This window comes from Aptenodytes forsteri, unplaced genomic scaffold (assembly GCF_000699145.1).
Source record: "Aptenodytes forsteri isolate BGI_AS27 unplaced genomic scaffold, ASM69914v1 Scaffold324, whole genome shotgun sequence".
Classification (NCBI taxonomy): Eukaryota; Metazoa; Chordata; class Aves; order Sphenisciformes; family Spheniscidae; genus Aptenodytes; species Aptenodytes forsteri.
In genome coordinates this window covers 1,435,618-1,453,291 of record NW_008795485.1, presented here as the reverse complement: position 1 = coordinate 1,453,291, position 17,674 = coordinate 1,435,618, and the positions used below count along the sequence as shown (strand labels likewise).

The 17,674-nt window shown below is 57.1% G+C and overlaps 1 protein-coding gene across 1 annotated transcript in view; it reads right to left on the bottom strand.

Moving 5' to 3' along the window:
* Positions 1 to 315: 315 nt before the first annotated feature.
* Positions 316 to 17,674, bottom strand: part of IGSF9B (immunoglobulin superfamily member 9B) — a 42,910-nt gene continuing 25,551 nt past the window's right edge. Inside the window, 9 exon segments of the mRNA XM_009281303.2 lie at positions 316 to 539; positions 955 to 1,076; positions 9,886 to 10,138; positions 10,141 to 11,447; positions 12,809 to 12,854; positions 13,610 to 13,771; positions 15,197 to 15,281; positions 15,443 to 15,669; positions 16,321 to 16,496. Coding sequence (XP_009279578.2) covers positions 316 to 539; positions 955 to 1,076; positions 9,886 to 10,138; positions 10,141 to 11,447; positions 12,809 to 12,854; positions 13,610 to 13,771; positions 15,197 to 15,281; positions 15,443 to 15,669; positions 16,321 to 16,496 — 2,602 coding nt within the window.

Genomic DNA, 17,674 nt, shown 5'->3' with positions numbered 1-17,674 from the left:
TCCACACTTTCTCCCTAAACGCGTGCTGCAGAATAGATGTCAAAAGCCCCATCTATGCCTTTTAAGCCTAGAGATCTTTTCCGAAACCGAGGTGCAACGCCCCCCTTCCCACCCCACCGAAGCCGTCTGGGGTGGGGGGAGAAGCGGAGCCGAGGAGCGCCCAAGCCCCAGGCATCCTCCCCTTACCCCCCTAACCTGCCCCAGGGTCCCCCCCAGGGGCATCCCCCCGCCTCTCCCGCTGCCTCCATCCCCCCCGCGGCACGATGTCGGCTCCCTCCACCCCCTCCTGTTTAACCTTCTCGGGCCGGCGCTAGGCTAAAGCAACGTGGCGTGCACGCCGGTGGCGTCGTGGTCCACGCTGTTGAGAATGGCTGTCTGCTCTCCGGGGAGCTGCCGGTGGCAGAGGTCGTCCTTCAGCGCCGAGAGGCGGGCGAAGGGGTCCTGACGAGGGTGTCTCTTCTTCTTGCGGAGGCAGACAGCTTCGTCAGGCCACAGTACCTGAGAGCTGGGAAGGTGCTGAACCTGGGAGGCAGAGCCATCTGGGGGTGGGGGGGGGAGAGAAGGCAGATGGGACCAGAGCCGGCAGCAGGCAGAGCGCTTTGCTTGCCCTAAGAAGGGGGTTACGGCAAGCCTGGCCCCAAACCCAGCTGCTTGGCGAGGAGGGAGCATCAGGACAAATAAATTGACACTCAAAAAGAAAATCCAAAAGAAATCACTAAAGATGGGAGACACATGGAAGGGGAACTCGGTTTGGAGGCAGGGGAGGAGCAGGGGAGGGACAGCCCGCGGGTGAGCAGACCGAGAGCCATCCCTTTGGGGGGCAGGGGGTGAGGGCAGCATCCAGGCATGGGCTCAGAGACCGCCCGGCACTGAAGCCGGCGGGGACCTGCCCAAGCTCTGCCCATAGGGGGACAGAGGGGATGCTTTTGGGTACCGCGGGGTCCTCGCACTCACTGGATTGTTTTCTGGATTTCGAGGAGCCCTTGGATGACTTTTTGGGCTTCTTTATCCGCTGGTATTTCAGAGCTTCGAGCCTCTCAGGTGCAGCAGCGTCCCCGGACGGAGATGGACGTTTTCTAGGAAGGAAAAGCAGACAGGCGCCGTCAGAGACTCTCAGCCACGTTTGGGCCTCCGGACGTCCCCGCTGGGGGATCGGTCGACCCCAGCCAGCTCTGCCGTGGAAAAGGAAAAGGTGAGAAACCCGGGGCCGAGGAAGCGGGGCCAGCCAGGCGTGCCGGAGCGTGGGGAGGGAGGAAGCGAGGCGCCTGCGAGTGCCGCTCCGCGAGGTCCCTGCCATCCCCCTACGTCTCCTGCCAAGCGGCCCCACGAGCCCAGCTGGTCCCGCCGGCAACATCCAACACCGGCCCCGCAAGAGAGCCACCGGCACCCCAGCTCACCTGCCTGCCATGTCAGCACCGCTAAACAAAAAAGGACGGGGCAGATCCTATGTCCGATAAGGCATTTCTGGGAAGCAGTGGGAAACCCCTTGGGATGGAGATAGAGGAAGAGACAGGCAGAAGCGGCACAGCAGCACCGAGACGGGCACCATGAGCCACCCGGGGCAGACAACACCGGCGCCACAAACAGCAGGGAGGCAGGATGCTGCCCGGCCCTGCTCCCACAGCCAAAAAAACCAGGGGCCACATGACAGACAGGGACATGAAGGGCACACGCCGACACAGCCGGGAGCGGTATCTCGTTCCCAGGTCCCTGCTATAAGTGACAACAGAAACACAACAGCACAGGAGCGTCTACTCCTTAACACCGAGAGGCTGGGAGCTGGGTTTTCTTGCCCTGTGGGACAGGACGTTGAAATGGAAGCTCTGACAAGGATTTATTGCGAGGGACAAGGAGGGGATTTGCAAAGGGGTGTTTCCCACAGAGGAGCCAGAAGTTGTGATAGTGTTCCAGCTTTAGCCCCTGAGTAACTCTGCTACAGGAACCAGCTCAAGGTTAAGTCTCCCCTTTGTTGCAAAGGGTTTTTTTGCTCTGCTTTCTTCACTGTACCTGTTTTTCCTGTCCGAGGACCAGACAAGTATGACTGCTGTGGAGAGCAGAGCAGTAGAGGAAAACCTTTTCCTTAGGAGAGCATCAGTCTAGCTCTCATCTCTAACACATCACAGCATTCCTCCCCCCTCTTGCTGCTTTCCCATTTCCTTCCCCCTCTCCATTTTACTTTCATGTCCCTCCAAGTTGCACCAACACCTAATGCCACAGAAGCAGAAGTCTGAGTCAAGGCAGCTGAGGCCACAGGTAACGACCTGGGATCAACCTGAGTCATCACAGAGCAACCTGCACACAAGGTGCCCGGAGATGACAGGGGAAGCATCCACAAAGCGCCTTTCATTGCAATAAAGCCAATGCTCGAAGCCAGGCTCCGGAAAGAAAAGCCTGGAGATTTAAACCAGCATGCCTCTAACAAGCCTGTCCTACCCTTCAAAGGGGGAGATGACACTCTTCTGCTCTCACAACTCGGTCACCAGAGGTCAGCGACCAAACCTTTTCAGAACAGCCATGCAGAGGACAGCGCTGAGGGCAACTCCCGCATCTTCAGGCGACTGTGACTGGGGCAAGGTTCAGCAAACCCCGCAAGCCACAGGCTCTTCACAAGGCAGCAGGATGGGCAGGTGGAGGAGCCGCCTCTGCCGGCTGCAAGGACGCAGCATCGGTGCATTCAGACTCCTGCTTTGTCACCAAAAAGCTGTGGCTGAACTCATCCACCTCATTCCTGGTCTGTCAGTAAGCTGAGACCCATCCAGCGTTGCAAAAACGCTGCCGGTGCTGGCAGGGAACGGGCGAGCACATGGACTCGAGCACAGAGCCCCAGCACACCCGGGCTGCGGTACAAGAGCACATCCACCTACAGTGAGTTTGGAGCTTCTCATCTCCCTTGGGTTTCAGGTGGAGCCTCTCCAGAACTGAAGACACCCCGCAGGCTTTCCTCTGAGAGTCCCCACACATGCCACCGCCGCAGAGAGCACAGCGTGATAGCAACGCTTTACGTCTGAGATCCCAAGCAGCTGCCGGAGCTGTGATGCTTCAGCTGGAGTGGCACAGGCAAAGAGCTCCCAAGGGATTTTTCCCCATGGGGAGCAGAAAGGGTTGTTTTTGAAGATGCGCGTGACTGCAGAGCTTCTCAGTTCTGCTAGCAGCATTGGAGAGCACAAGAAAAGCGCAGTGTGAATTGATGAAGCAGCTGGGGCACAGCAGATGCAATGGAAACCCAAAGACTGGGGACCCTTTTCATGTTTCCCATCACAACAGAGACATCAAGGCGTGGATGCTCCTGGAGAGCCTCTGGTTCCAGCTCCCAGCAGAGCAGCACATCAGCCAAAGATGAAGCACCTCATTAGACAAGCTGGTAGAACTGCTGGCTGGATCCAAGCGAGAGCCTTCCCTCATAGGAAAGATGACGTTTACAAGCCCGTACAGTTGCTGTGCTTAATTGCCTTCTTCCCAAGTGCAACCAGCTTCTCGTGAGAGATGCTGCAAGCAGCGGCTCCGAGCTCTGTTGGACTGGCTGGATCCAAGCGAGAGCCTTCCCTCGTAGGAAAGATGACGTTTACAAGCCCATACAGTTGCTGTGCTTATTTGCCTTCTTCCCAAGTGCAACCAGATTCTCGTGAGAGATGTTGCAAGCAGCGGCTCCGAGCTCTGTTGGGGCACTGCCCGCTGAGCTGCACCAGCGCCGACAGCCGCCAGGCTGCAGTCCCGTGCACACACTAGCTCAGAGTAAGACCACAGTGACCCAAAGGGCCAACAGCATGGGACTTCCCTGCAGTAATTCCTGCTTGAATGGTCAATAGCAGGCTTTTTCCATTTTATATCCACCAAACACAAATATTTGCACAAGAGTTACATTCATGTAGGTACTTGGCTAATTGCAACCTTGACTATGCCAATCCCAGTCCACCTCCCATGGAGATCACATGTGCCAAGCCCCGAATGCCAGCAAGCTCGGCAATCCTGTCACCATCCTGCCCATCAGCATCTGTCTTCACCGCCTGTTCCCACCGTCCAGACAACTTTGCTAATATTATTAAAGCTCAACTTGTAAAAGGCTCTTGCTCTTTCCATTCTTTTTTCCTTCTAAGAAGATGCTACTGTGGCATGTTGACAAAATTAGACAGATTTACGCAAGGGATTATGAGGAAATTGCCTGAAGCTCATTTCCACTAGTTCTCCGTAATTGGACTTGTATTTATGCACACAAATATAAACAGCGAGCGCACTGAACCCATGTGTCACCATAAATACTGTCTGACCTCTGGCAAGGAAGAGATACAGTGGAGGACGAAACGATGCTATGCACCAGCCAAATTTTATCTGCTCTACCCACCCTTTATTTCTTCAAAGGGCTCTGAGTCTTTCAAATTTATTTTCATTTTAAGCTCCGCCAAAAGCCTCTTCCTTGCCCCCGGAGTTAGCATTTTGGGCAGCTGCCCATGCACGAGAGATCTTGAACACCAGCAGACAAGAGGTTCAGGGAGGCGGGCAAACTTCTTCTAGAGACTTCAGTGTAGAGCCAAGCAAAGGAGCTTCAAGAAGCACACGTGAATTCCTGACGCAAGCCTTCTGTGAGATGCCACAAACACCCGGCGCAGCAGTTTTCCTCGAGTCTTCAAAGGACAATCCTTCTGAACGAGCAAGGGTCTGAACTGCATGGACAGAGAGGTACTGGAGAGGCCACAAATGTACCGAGGGACCTCAGAGAGCCCCAGGACAGGAGGAGGTAGCTAGCGGAGAAGAACTATCCAACCCGACACACATCAGCTGCTCTTCTTCAAATGTCTTTCCACATACAAAGCGAAGATGTAAGGGCGAAGGCCCCATCACTAACCTTTTTCCACCCAAAAGGGGAACGCACATAAAGGAAAGGACCGGGAGATTCAAGGGCACAATACATGTATTTGACCTCATGGAGGTCTCACAGCACATGTTCCCCGTCTCCTTCTCTCCTTGAGTCAAGACAGTGACATCCAGGAATAGTTTGGACCAGTTAGAGCATCCACTTGGACCAGAGCCCACCATGTCTCAGCCACCGCATCCTTCAACACTTCATCCTACTCAGACGGAGATCTCAATTCGCCTACACGAGGCTCCATTTCAAGCTCAAGTCCCGCACAATCCCATGAGATGTCCTGCAAGTTGGAATTCCCCCTCTGCTCTGAGGCAGTGCTGGCTGCTGCCTCCATCCGGGGCTGCCATCGCGCATTGCTTGAGATCCTTCAGCGTGAGAGGTGCTAGAGAAACACAGCGGTGACGGCCCCTTGTCCCAGAGCTGCTGCTGCCGCCGCCGCCAAGGCACCGCGATGAGGGAGGAAGGGGCTGGTCACAGCAGGGAGCACACCGGAGAAGGGGGTCCCTTCTACGGGTCTGCAGACACCACAACTCATCTACACAACGGACTTCACCATGCTGACAGGAGAGGTGCGGGGAGAGAGGGCGAGGGAAAAGGGGCCGGACTGGAGAGGAAGAGGGGGATACAGTCACGGGGAAGGGAGGGGAAGAGAGGAAGATAAATGAAAAACAGGAGTAAGAAAATATATAAGTAAATTAAAGAGACTGAAAAGAAAAAAATAATAATAATTAAGAAAGAAAAGAAAAACGCACTCAGACAAGCGGACTCACAACTTCTCCAAGCGGGAGGAGGCATGAAACACATGCAGAGGATCAGCACATGGACAGTCTTTAAAGGGGAACCTGTTTTCTTTCAAGCTGGGAGTGAGGGGTGCTCTTCCTCCCGCACGCCTGGCACCGATGTCCCTTCGTCACTCAACGCTACGCCGCGGCCAAGCGCCCGAGCTCCCGAGCATCGAGCATCGGCAGCGCTGTCCCCGGGGGGGGGAACCTGTTTTCTTTCAAGCTGGGAGTGAGGGGTGCTCTTCCTCCCGCCTGGCACCGCGCAGGGGGGGGGGGGCCAGGATGGCCACCCGGGGCAGGCTGCGGTGCCGAGGGGTGCAGGGGCTTGGTGCCTTGTCTGTGGTTTTTGGGTTTCCCTCTGCAGGGAGACGACAGCCCCCTCTTCCCCGTTACGAGATGCATCACCACGCGCTGCATCCAAAGAGGAGAAGATGGGAAAACTGCTCGTGCCGACTCAGTAATGGCATCATTTATCTCTGCCAGTCAGTAAAAACTACCCAACCTTCACCCAGCCAAAGCCACTGTGCGACAGCCGCCCCACGCCTGCTCCCAGCGCCAGGGGCTCAGCTGCAGCCGCCACCGAGCCTGCAAACTGCCTCTCCCTCTCCTCCTCTCAGCTTTTATTACTGCAGTACAGAAATCTGGCTGGTCTGGTATAAAAATCCCTGCGCTCCGCATGCACTGACAATTTTATGACCCCAAATCATCAAGAAATTACTTGGCTGGGCTCTTTACAGGATTCCTCGCTTATTAAAGTGAGATTTATTCTTCCGGCCTCTCCTTTTTGGGGATAATGACTCTGGAGTCGCTCCTGTGACTCCAACCCCCGGCAGCATCTTGGAGTAGGACACACGGCTGCTCCTCAGCAAACGTCCTGCTGGGCAACGTGACCCTGCTCCTGAAACCCCATCGGATGGCAGCACCCATCACCGGAGACAGGAGCCAGCCAGGATCTATGCAAGAGGCACACCAAACTCGGACGTGAGCCTGGACTCACCTCTGCTGTGCTAAGGCCATGTTCACTCACGTCCCTAATGCTCCCGGAGCAGGGAAGCACCACGGAAAAAGAATTGAGAAAACAGCCACGTCCTTGCTGAGGGCTTCCCTATTTCTTGAGAAGTCTGGCACAGCCCAGATCTCACCAAGGCTTGGCGCTAGCTTTGCTCCTCATGGGACACCCTGCTCTGGGATCAGCAGGGGAAAACAGAAGAAGGTGGCCAAGCACTTAAGAGCTTTGGAGGCTGCAAGGCTCAAACTGGAGGGGTTTTGCCATGCCAAGAGGATGGCTCCTCTCCATCCCATACCCACCCCCATCGCCACAACCTGACACTCCTTCCTCCCCTCTCCTGCTCTCCCCACCCCAGGACAACCCTCCACATGAGCTGGAGGAATTCCTCTCTTCTGGAAACATCTACCTGATTTCTCTAGGCATCTCATCTCTCTTGTGAGGCTCCTTTCCAGTCCAATAAGGCTCCTCAGGCTTTAGGAGAGCATCGGCCAGGACCTTGACTCTTCCCATCCAAGGCAGCAAAGCTTAAGTTTTTATAAGACCTGTCCTAAGGAAGCTTGGGCATGGCCAAGCCCTAGAAACGGTCCCATCCGCAATCCCACCTCTCCTTCCATAACCAGCCTGGCTGACAGCCAAATGGGTCAGCATTCCCACTCCTTGGGGTCAGGAATGACTGTTATCCCATCTGGCTTTAGCAGTTTTAGCGACATTCTCTGCTTGTAAGGTCTGAAAACCATCTCCCAATTACTCTGTCCCAGTTCCAGGGATGCCCATGGCCATCTAAGGAAACCAGCCCCACGAAGGCAGCCTGAGAAGTATTTTCTTGGGAGAGTCTTTCAAGATCTGCTTAGGGCTGTTTAATTACAACTGGATCAGAAAAAGTCTTAAAGATTTCTCCAAGGAGTATTTCAAAGAGGGAGGGCTTTTACTATGACTACACTTGTGATGGGAACGATAAAACACCTCACCGGCAGCCTGAAACTATAATTACGCTGCTGCCAACCATACAGTCCATCTTGAAAGAAAGACTTCTCCCATTTTCCATGATTGAGAAGACTTGGGAAGAAGAAAACAGGTACTGATGGGAACTAAATTCTACATGTCCTAGACAGCAACTGGAGACTGATTTTTGGAGCCCCCCTCCAAGAACAGTGTCTGCAGCTGGTTGCTCCAGAAGTGGCTGTTTTAACAGGCTCCAGGGGGTGGCCATGAGCTCCTCCTGGTTTGGATCGGTTGGGACAACCCCACCTCAACACGCACCTCCCTAACACCGCACAACCCTCGCGCCATGCAAGCCCTGCCAGGGCTGGGGGTGCCACGTATCACCGTCCTCCAAGAAAGGAAGGACGGCCACGGGGAGATGGCAGCTTGGCTCATCCCAAACCCCAACATGAAGACACAGCTGCCGCCACCGGGCTCTCCAGCCCTGCTGCCTCCCCGAAGGCAGGGGAGCAGCAGCATGCTGCTGGGAGGGGAAACCCAAAAGCCACAGAGACTGTGCGTCCAGAGGTGTTTCCTAGTGTTTTCGGATTCCTTATTCCCCTTTAAAGGAAGAGATGGTATTGGAAAAGCCCCTTCCATGTCCCCTCTCATGCCCCGCTCCCGGCCACCCTCCACAGCGCCCACACCATCCTTTCGGACATGGATCACCCTTACCTATTGAGCTGAGGAGAAGCTTGTCTCGACAACACTGCCCAGATAGCTGAGATTAATCAAAAACAAAGCAGTTATCAACACCCGCAAGGAGCCGAGCTCCGCAACACATCAGCACGTCAACAACTCCAAAGGAAAAGGAGGGAAAGAAACCAAACTGAAACACAAACGAAACGAGGCTGGAGAAGAAAGGGGGAAAGAAACAGAAGAGAAAGGAAAAGAAGAAAAGAAAACAATAATCAAAGCGAATGGATACACTGCGTAAAAGCACGGACAACAGTGCTGCTCTAACACGGATCTCTCCTGGAGCTGGGTCTCCTCGGGGTGCCCTGGCTAGGAGACATGGACCTACATCTACGTGCTTAACTGCACCGCTCCGTAGCTGTGTTTTCCAGAGGCACACAGAAGTCGTTTCAGGCTCGTTCAGCTCCTCTCCCTCCCCATCCTCTCCCCTGAGCCCTCCTTCCTTCCCACTGCGCACCCCAGCCGTGCCGGAGGAGTTTTCTAAGGCCATAACGCTTCCAGGTACCAGAGGGCAGGAGTGAAATGCAGAGGGCACTGTGGGGTGAAACGCTGCCTCCCCCCTCCCCGAAACACACGCCTCTTCTCCGTATGCCTCTAACCGCGCCGGCTCCACGGGGCTGGATGCCCCGGCCCCCCGACTCCCCTCTGCCACAGGCCGGAGGGGGGGGTTCAACCCCGCCAGACAACAAGCCAAAATGAAGCAAGACAAAAGGATGGGACGAAAGCACGGCTACGGGGTCTAAGGTGCTGTGAAAGACGGAGGGAAAGAGGAGAATACAGAGAGAGAGAGAGAGAGACGCTTTTTGCCTGGAGCAACCCTGGTACCTGGAAAACCAGCCGCTACTGTCTAGTGCAGCCACATCCCTCTTTAGGGCAGGATCTGAGCGTGCCGGCAGCCTCCCGATCTCCGCTGGGGTTAGTTTATTTTTATTTTTCCTCCTCTCCTGACATGCTGCTGGTGTGGCTAAGTCCTTGATCTCTCCCTGCCCGCGTCCTGGGGCTGCAGCATCCCTTTTGCAGGTGGGGCGGTGACCGTGATAGCTGTTTCTGTCATGCATTAAAGCTCTCTAGACTCCGCGGGAAGGAAGAGGAGGAAGACAGAGGCACGGCAGTGGCGGCCCTAACGTTCGAAGAAAGCCAAGAGCCAGCAGCTAGAAGAGGAAACAACCGCCAGTGACACCAGGACACTTACCTATGCGAGCCAGGAGCCAGGTCTTTGCACGCCTGGTAGACGGCCCGTAGCCCGAGTCACAGTGCTCCCAGGTTCCCAAGGGAGCAGCCAGGGAGGAGGCAAGCACGCCACCAGCACCAGGAAGGTCGCCTGCCTAAAACCCAGCTCTCTTGGGCAGCGGCCATGCAACCCGCGCCCATGGCACCAGCCTCTTCCTAGCAAAGCCCGCGGGACACCGTCTCCAAAAGGGATGCTGCAGCACACCCAGAGAGACCCTACGAGTTGGGATGACGATGGTGGGGAGGGAGTCAGAGGGAGCAGGTGAGGCAGGGTGGGGGAAGCCGGGAGGGGGCCGGGGGGGGCACCATGGGGCTCACGCACTTGCCCCGTGGCGGCTACCGTGGTGGATGTCGGCTCCGGTTGGAGAATCTCCTCGCCGGCCCTCCTCGGAGAGGGGATGTCTCCGAAAACATCCATGGTGTCCATGGGCAGGGAGGAGCCCTGGGAGCCGGAGTAGCCGGTGGCCAGGGAGGTGAAGGCGGTGGTAGGTCGGTAGCTGGGGCTGCCTCCCCGGCTGCTCGGCGCAGGCGATCCTGTCGACGGCGTGGACTTGCGGGAGAAGCTGACCGCCGCGGGGCGGTCAGCTCCGGGGAGCTGTTGCGGGAGCTGAGGGGGCTTTGGGTCAGAGGAGAAAGCCTTGAAGGTTGTAGCACCACCTGATGTAAACTGGGCTCAGCCCTCCTGACCTGCCGAGGGCTGGGCCGAGGTCGGGGTTGGGGCTCGTACCACCTGGTGTCCAGGCTGAATGTGCTTGTGCCGCTGGGGCCGACGGGCTCGGACGGTTCGTGGTAAGGCAACACGGGTATGCCCATACCTTGGCTGGTATGTCTTAGCTGCCCTTGACATCCCATGGGTTGCATAGGTTTGTCCTGCCACTTGGTGGTGGTGGGCACAGAGGGTTGGCCACTGCCGGGTGACTTGCCGGTCCAGCTCTTTGGTGCCTCCAGGGGCAGGATGCCCGGGTAGGACGCGGGGACCACCTGCAGGGAGGAGGGGGGCGGCCCCCGAGGAAGGCAGCCGGTGGGCTGGGCGCCCTCGGCCGCCTCGCAGTGCTGGAGCTGGTGGGGGAACGGCGCGGGGGCCGGCTCCAGGCTGCCGAAGGGGAACTCGGCCCTGCCCCAGGGCTCAGGGGACCGGCCCCCCGTGGGGGTCTGGGCCAGGGGCAGCGTGCTGTTGGAGACATTCTCCCCACTCTCCTCGGGGATGGTGGGGTGTCCGAAGGGCCCCTCGGGGGGCAGCGGCGGGGAGGACATGACCGAGCTCAGCGGGCTGACTTCTGGCATGTAGAAGGGTGGCGGGTCCACCTCCCCGGGGCTGCTGCTGCTGAGGTAACCGTAAAACTGGTGGTGGAAAGCCCGGGGGGCCGGCGGGCGGGCCTGGCCGGTGGCCTGCAGGGCACCGGGACCCTCCAGCGCCCGGTGGAACCGGGGGCTGTATGCTGGTGGCTGAAGGTAGGACTCCTGGCTGGAGGAGAGAGGGGTGAGCTGGGCTTTCAGGGCGGTGACGGAGGCGGGGACGACGGGGTCGTCGTTCTCCTCATCCGACTGCCTGAACTCGGGGTACATGTCCGTCTCCTCCACGAAGGGGAAGCCCTCGATCCGCCGTGTCTTCAGGGAGGGCTCCATCTCCGCCGGGTCCATGACAAAGCGGCCGTCCGGCCCGCGGCTGATGAGCTCGATGGGGGTGGTGGCCTCGGCTTCGGCCTCTGCCTTGGAGACGCTGTACTTCTTGCTGCTGATGGCTCGCTTGGTCTTCTTGTAAAGGGAGAGCTCCTTCTCCTTGGTGGGGCTCAGCATCCGCTTGGCCTGTGGGCCCTGGTCATCAGAGGACTCCGAGGGGGGACGGAGCGTGCGGATGCTCTCGGGACTCACCTTGCCGGAAGACAACCTGGACCACAGGGGAGAAAAACCAAGAGAGGGGACGGTCACCCGGAGGTGAAAGAAAGTCTTCTCGCCCAGAAGAACCGCCGGCCGGATCCAGAAAACAAAGTGCTACCAGCTCTCAAAAGAGGAACCGCTGGGAGAAATTTGCAGGGGCTAACCAGGACAGCAGTCTTGCCCAGCCACGGCACAGGCCAGAGAATCAGCAGCGGCGCACATTATCCCCGCTCCTCGGGAGCGGAGCTCAGCACACTCAGCATCCTCCCCTGGGCAGGCAGCTCACACCAATACCCTGCAACAAGCTCCACCAGCGCCTTGCAACAAGTTCCACAGCCCCAGCAGGACAAAAGACAGATCCAGAGCTCACTTCCAACTCCTTCAAAGGTTTCCTACATTAACCTGAAGCTATCCACACCCGGGAAAGCCCCCGAGAGGAGGGACGTCAGGCAAACGTCCCCCTCCCGCAGAACTCAGCATCTCACTTGGAGATGCTGATGGATCATTTCAGACCAACTTTTTCCCCCCATTCTCAACACTCAAACTTAAGGCTGAGAGCCTCAAAAGGCAGAGCGGTTCCGAATAGTTCACTCATCCCTATCCAGAAAGCCTCGGACAAACAGTATTGAAAGGCAAAAGGTAGCAGATCCAACAGAGACAGTGCAGGCATGGTTATTTCAGTGCAGTGGACGAACTGAAAAAAAGCAAAATTAAGGTCCACCAGCACCAGGACACTTTGCAACGGTCCAGGAGCCAAAGCATGAGGCGTCCACATCTCAGATTCTTGCGCTCACATCGGGAAGATGCTCCCGCTGATTAGCGGCTATACATGCTTTTGATGGGCTCTGCAAGGAGCTGTGGCTACTGCAGCACCACAATCCACCACCTTTGCGCACATGTGGAAAGAGGCTTCAGCGGGGCACTCTTCACGGGAAAAGAGGAGATACAGGTGTAAGATTCGCTGAATTTCCCAAGAAAAACCAGAGCCAACAGAGAATAACTCAAAAACTACACTGAGCTTGCATGAAGGACTCCATACACAGCAGGCTAGCCCTTCTCCTACGGAGCCCCTTCAAGCTGGGTGTGTAATTGAGTTCCACAGTCAACTCCAGCTTTGGTCAACGCCCGCAGATCCAACAGGGTCGTCTCTTAGCTTAAAGTTTGCCGCATTTGTCCCTGCTGCTTTCTGCTCCAAAGCCCGTTTGTCTTTTGTGAACCATTTTGTTCCCACAAGTTCAGCGAACACCCCAAACAACTCGTCAGAAGCAACCAAACAAGGTCAGACATTTCCATTTGAGCCTTGCAACAGCTGTAGGAAGGAGGCACCTTGAAGACCCACAGCCTGGTGCTGCATCCAAGACAGATACTTACGGGGACTCCAAACTCTTCCTGCAGTGGGTTATCGAGAGAGGAGGGTCTGGAAGAGAATAAAAAGGGGAAAGAAGAGAGAACACTAAGGAGGCGCAACACGACAGAGACAAGACAAACTCAACATCAAGACAACAAAAGACACTCAACAAGAGGCCAAGGTTTCATTGCTCCAGTGCTTTAATGGTTGCTGACAACAAACAGCTCCCGTCACAGGGTCCTGCCCGTCCTGCTGCCGCAGTCTCGCAGGCTAGAGAAGGAGCCGATTCCCCTGCCCTCTCTGGCTCCCCAGCCGCCCTTTTCCCTACCGGCCGCTCCTGCATGGCGGCTGCAGTCCCAGCTTTCGGGAAGCAGAGCGGCAGGGTCTCCTTTGCGGGGGTCTTCTCTAGCCTAGCGCGGCCATCGGGCACTGCCCGCTCCGGCTTGGGCAGAGCTGGGCAGGAAGCAGCTGGAGAGCCCAGCTCCAGGGGGACCTCAAGGAGGTGAGCGGTCCCCCCCATCTCTGGCCCAGAGGACACCCCAGCCCTAAACCCCCGGCTCTAGGAGTTATCACCACGCGAGAGCGCTCCCTCGGAAATCCCAGGCTAGTTTCTCTGTCGCCTCTTCACCCACCCTGCCTCTCCCGCTCCCGACCACGGGCGCTTTCAGGCACAGCCGAGGGATGAAGTCAGGGCTTCACCTGAGGACGCGCACGGATGGAAGAAGAGACAGACAGGGAAGAAGGTTACCACCACAACACAACCAGGGAGGAGAAATGAGGAGGTGGCGGGAGGGAGGAAGGAAGCACACCGGGGACGGGCTCACCTTTCTTGCGCTTGAGCTTGCGTTTGCGTTGCTTGTTGACGAAGCAGGCGGCGAGTGTGCTGAAGAGGATGGCAGCAGCCAGGAAGCAGATGGTGGCAACGATGCCAGCCAGCACTGGGCGGGCTAGACCCTCGTCTGTCAGGTCAGGCTGAGGGAATACGTCTGGGAGAAAAAAACCACAACAATTAGGTGTTATGCACACACCCCTGCCCGCTGCCTTCCCCGGGGACCTACCACAGCATGAAGGCAACTGGGACCAGGAATGATAATCTCTAAGCAAAGACCCTGCTTCCAACCCAGCCCACCTGGGGAGAGCAGTCAGCACTGCTGCAGGCCACTGCCAAGGGATTTAGCAACCTCACACCAGATAAACCTTTATGTCTTAGCTGATGGACCCCCCAGGGAAGAAGCCTCCACACCACACAAATACACATTTATGTACAAGCGCACACAAGTGCGCCAAACCTGCAGTTATCTCCCGGCCCGATAACCCGCCGCAGCTCAGGCTGTAGCAGCATAAGGTATTTTCCCCTGTGCATCAGTGCAACATACGTCAGCTCTTCAATGAAAACTGGGCTCCGAACCCTCATCACACCCCTTCGCTAACCACAAGCGCATCCGAACCACCAGCAGACCTCAGCTGCGGCCATTTGCGGATGCAAACCCTGCACACACCAGCGCTCCTGCCGTGCGCTCACAAGCAGGGTCAGCGCGCATTCGCCTGCTGGGAGCACCGGCTTTCAGCCTGGGAGGGCAGCTGCCTGGGGCTGGGGCGCACACACGCACACCCTGTGGGCTTTGCCAAACCCCATCAGAAAAATTGTGCGAGAGGAGCAAGGGCAGGCAAGCAGGCAGCCTGCAGCAGGCAGGCTCTCCGCACCGCGCTGGCACCACTTGGGGGCAGAGAGAGACCGCTGCATTCCTGCACGCAGCAGAGCTGGGTGGCTCCTCGGCTTTTCCACGAGAGCCATAAAAGCAGGGTTCGCCGCATCCCCGTCTCCTCCTGCTGCCCTTGCCTTCCCCATCGCAATCACGTACCCACGCCTGTCCCTTGCTCGAGGAGCATCCTCTGAGCTGGACGGGGGTGCAGGGCACGTGCACGAGCTGCAGCGTGTTGCAGTCTTCTGTTGCAAAGCTTTTTTCCCCCCTTGGACTCTGCACTGCAGTGCTACGTTTCCCTCTCTGCACCTTTCATTCCCATTTCCAGGCTGCGCACTGCCCGGTCGGAGCTTTGTTCTCTGGGCACCCTGCAGAGCCGAGATGTGCTGCCACTCTGCGCCGGTGGACACCTGACAACGCTGCACTCTGCGGGAAGGACTAAATAGGGCTGTTTGTCCTTGCCTGCTCCAAGTGCCACTGGTCCATTTGCATCGGGAGGCGGCACAGGGCCAGCAGCGTGCCCAAGACACTGATCATAACTGTGCGTCCATCAGTCCAGCTCACAGCCCGAGCATCTCAGGCAAAAGCACAAAATCAGCCATCACTGTCGTAAGCAAGTACTGATGCATGTCCTGAGTGCTAGCTCAGGTACCTGCAGAAGCAGAGATGCTCCCACAGCTGGGGGTAGAAGAAGGAGCCACCCCTTACCTGTACTGGACACGCCAGCAACGTTGCTGGGTTCGCTGATGAGATCCTGCATGACCGCCAGGACCCGGAACTCGTACCAGGTGTCCTGAAACACCAAGCACATCCGTCAGGTCCCCTACTGCAGCCTCCAACCTTGCCCAGCTCCTTGAAGACCCCAGCACAGGGACCGAGCCACCCCAAAAGCTTCCCCAGAGCTGCAGCAGACAGCGCAACACCAGAGGTATGGTGTGGGCAGCCCCTGCTTACCTGGGACAAGTCCTTGGCAAAAAACTCGTTCTCGGTCCCCGGGATGCCATCGTCCAAGATCTCCCACCTCTCTGCGACGCGGAACTCCATGATGTAGCGGTCAATGGGGAAGCTGTGGTTAGCAGGAGGAAGCCACGACAAGAGGACGCCTTGCTGTGTCCGGTTGGCTGTTAGGCACCTCGGTGGGGTAACCAACACCAGAGGCTCTGGAGTTGTTACAGGGAATGCTGGAGACAGAGCAAATGGGACAGGGACACCTTTGAGACGGGAAGCGCTGAGGATGCTCTCCCACATGTGCCCCATCGGCGGCCAAACGGACCACCACGGCAGCGGCAGTTCCCACCTTCCAGGAGTTTAGGGCACGTCTCAGACACGTATCTCTGAGATAAGAGAGCATAAAAGTGGCCTTCCAAAAAGCAGGGGACTAACGATGCAGTGACTCCAAGAAAGGGGGCACAGCGTTAGAAAGCCTCCTGCTTCCTCCCACCTCTGCCCGAGACAGCCCCAAGGCAGGTACCAGCGCAAGGCCCTCTGTGTTAGCTCCCGCTCTGAGCTGCGCACAAGTGATTTTGTGCTCTATTAATACCTCCTGACCCCAGCTGAACTTAAGGAAGATCTGAAAGGTGACTGGTACAGTACAGCTCTCCCACGCTGTCTCTCAGGACAAGCTTTCAGGAGCCTCATGCACCCAGCAAAGTCTACAAGTTTCATCCAGGACCCTCCGTGAACTATCTTCTACGCGGCTGGAAACTACCGCTGCCGATCACCATCTCCGTCCCCAGCAGATAGGACACATGGACCAAGGCAAAGGACCACTTCTCCCCACAGACCTCCTGAATCCCTTCCCCCTCCTCCCCTTGTGCCCGTGGAGGACCTACCTAGAGTGTTCACAGTGACCACCTCACTGAAGGAGCTGGTACCCAGCTTGTTTTGAGCCAAGACACTGAACTGGTATGCAGTCTCTGGTTCCAAGGTATCCACCAGTAGCCAACTGGAACCAGCTGGCACAGGGAGAGATAGCCAGTCGTGGGGGCCAAACTGGGCTCTCTTCATCCTGCCAAGAGAGAAGGGAGCATCCTCAGGAAAGGTGCCTTCGACAGGGAGGACAAAGAGGCAGCATTAACTTCTCGAGCAAAAATGGAGCTTTCCCGAGCGATGGTTTGGTTTGACAGCAGCGATGTGTATGGACGTGGGGCAGCCACTCGCCACCCAAGAGCTGGCTCGGGGACGGCACGCACGAGGACTGCCAGGCACGGGGCACCGTCCTGTTGTGCCACACCAGCATCCCCCGGCTCAAACGGACACTGCCACTAGCCCTCCCCTCTGCCGTGCACCACCTGCACCCTCTGAGCAGGGTCAGGGACAAAAGCAGTGCCAACAGCCCTGCCCTGAGGTTATCTCCATCAGATTCCCATGGGCAAAAGTGGAAGCTGGCACATTTTTACTCGGGTGGGTGCTGCAAAGGGGATGGCTGGAGCAGGAGATGGGCCCTGTTCCCATTTATACCTCGACAGCTCCCGAGCCAGAGCCAAGTTTTCCCTCGGCTGTAGCCCTGTACATGCAATCCCACAAGAGACATTTAACTAAATCACCATTTTTGCCATATTTGCACAAGTCAGGGGTTGCCAGCACAGCCCAGGGCACAACTCAGGGTTTGGCAGTGCAGTGGAGGCACTTGCGGGGAACGCAGGACACAGCCTTTCTGCTGGGGTCTAACCCACAAACCCAGGGTGAAAGAAGCTCCCAGAGCCATCCCAGTGCGACCCCAGTACACGTGAGCGTGCAGCCACCTCCACGAGCCATAACCCTGCCGGGAAGCACCACAGTGAAAGAGCCCCATGTCCCAAAGCAGCATCACCGCGCTGCAGTGATATTGCAAGTATCAGCGCTAACGTTAGAGAGATGCTTTAGGGAGTCCCAGCCCTTGGCTGCAGGTTTCGGTGGTGTCCACAGAGGATTTGGGAAGGATTACTGCAGACGGTCTATTCTGCATAGATAAGCAGGCATATCTGTAGCCACTGGCATACAGCCAGGTAAATCCACCAAGTAGGAAGTAAAAGATGGAGCAAAGACAAATAATGCCACTGTAGAGGGAGCAAAAGGTGAGGCAGGAGAAGCAGCAGCAAGCTATGGAAACAAGCAAGTCGGCAGAGAGCCATGCATGTGCAGCGTGCCTCCACCAAACCGAGCGGCTGCGGGCAGGAAAGTCTCTGTATCACCGCGGCGCTGGGT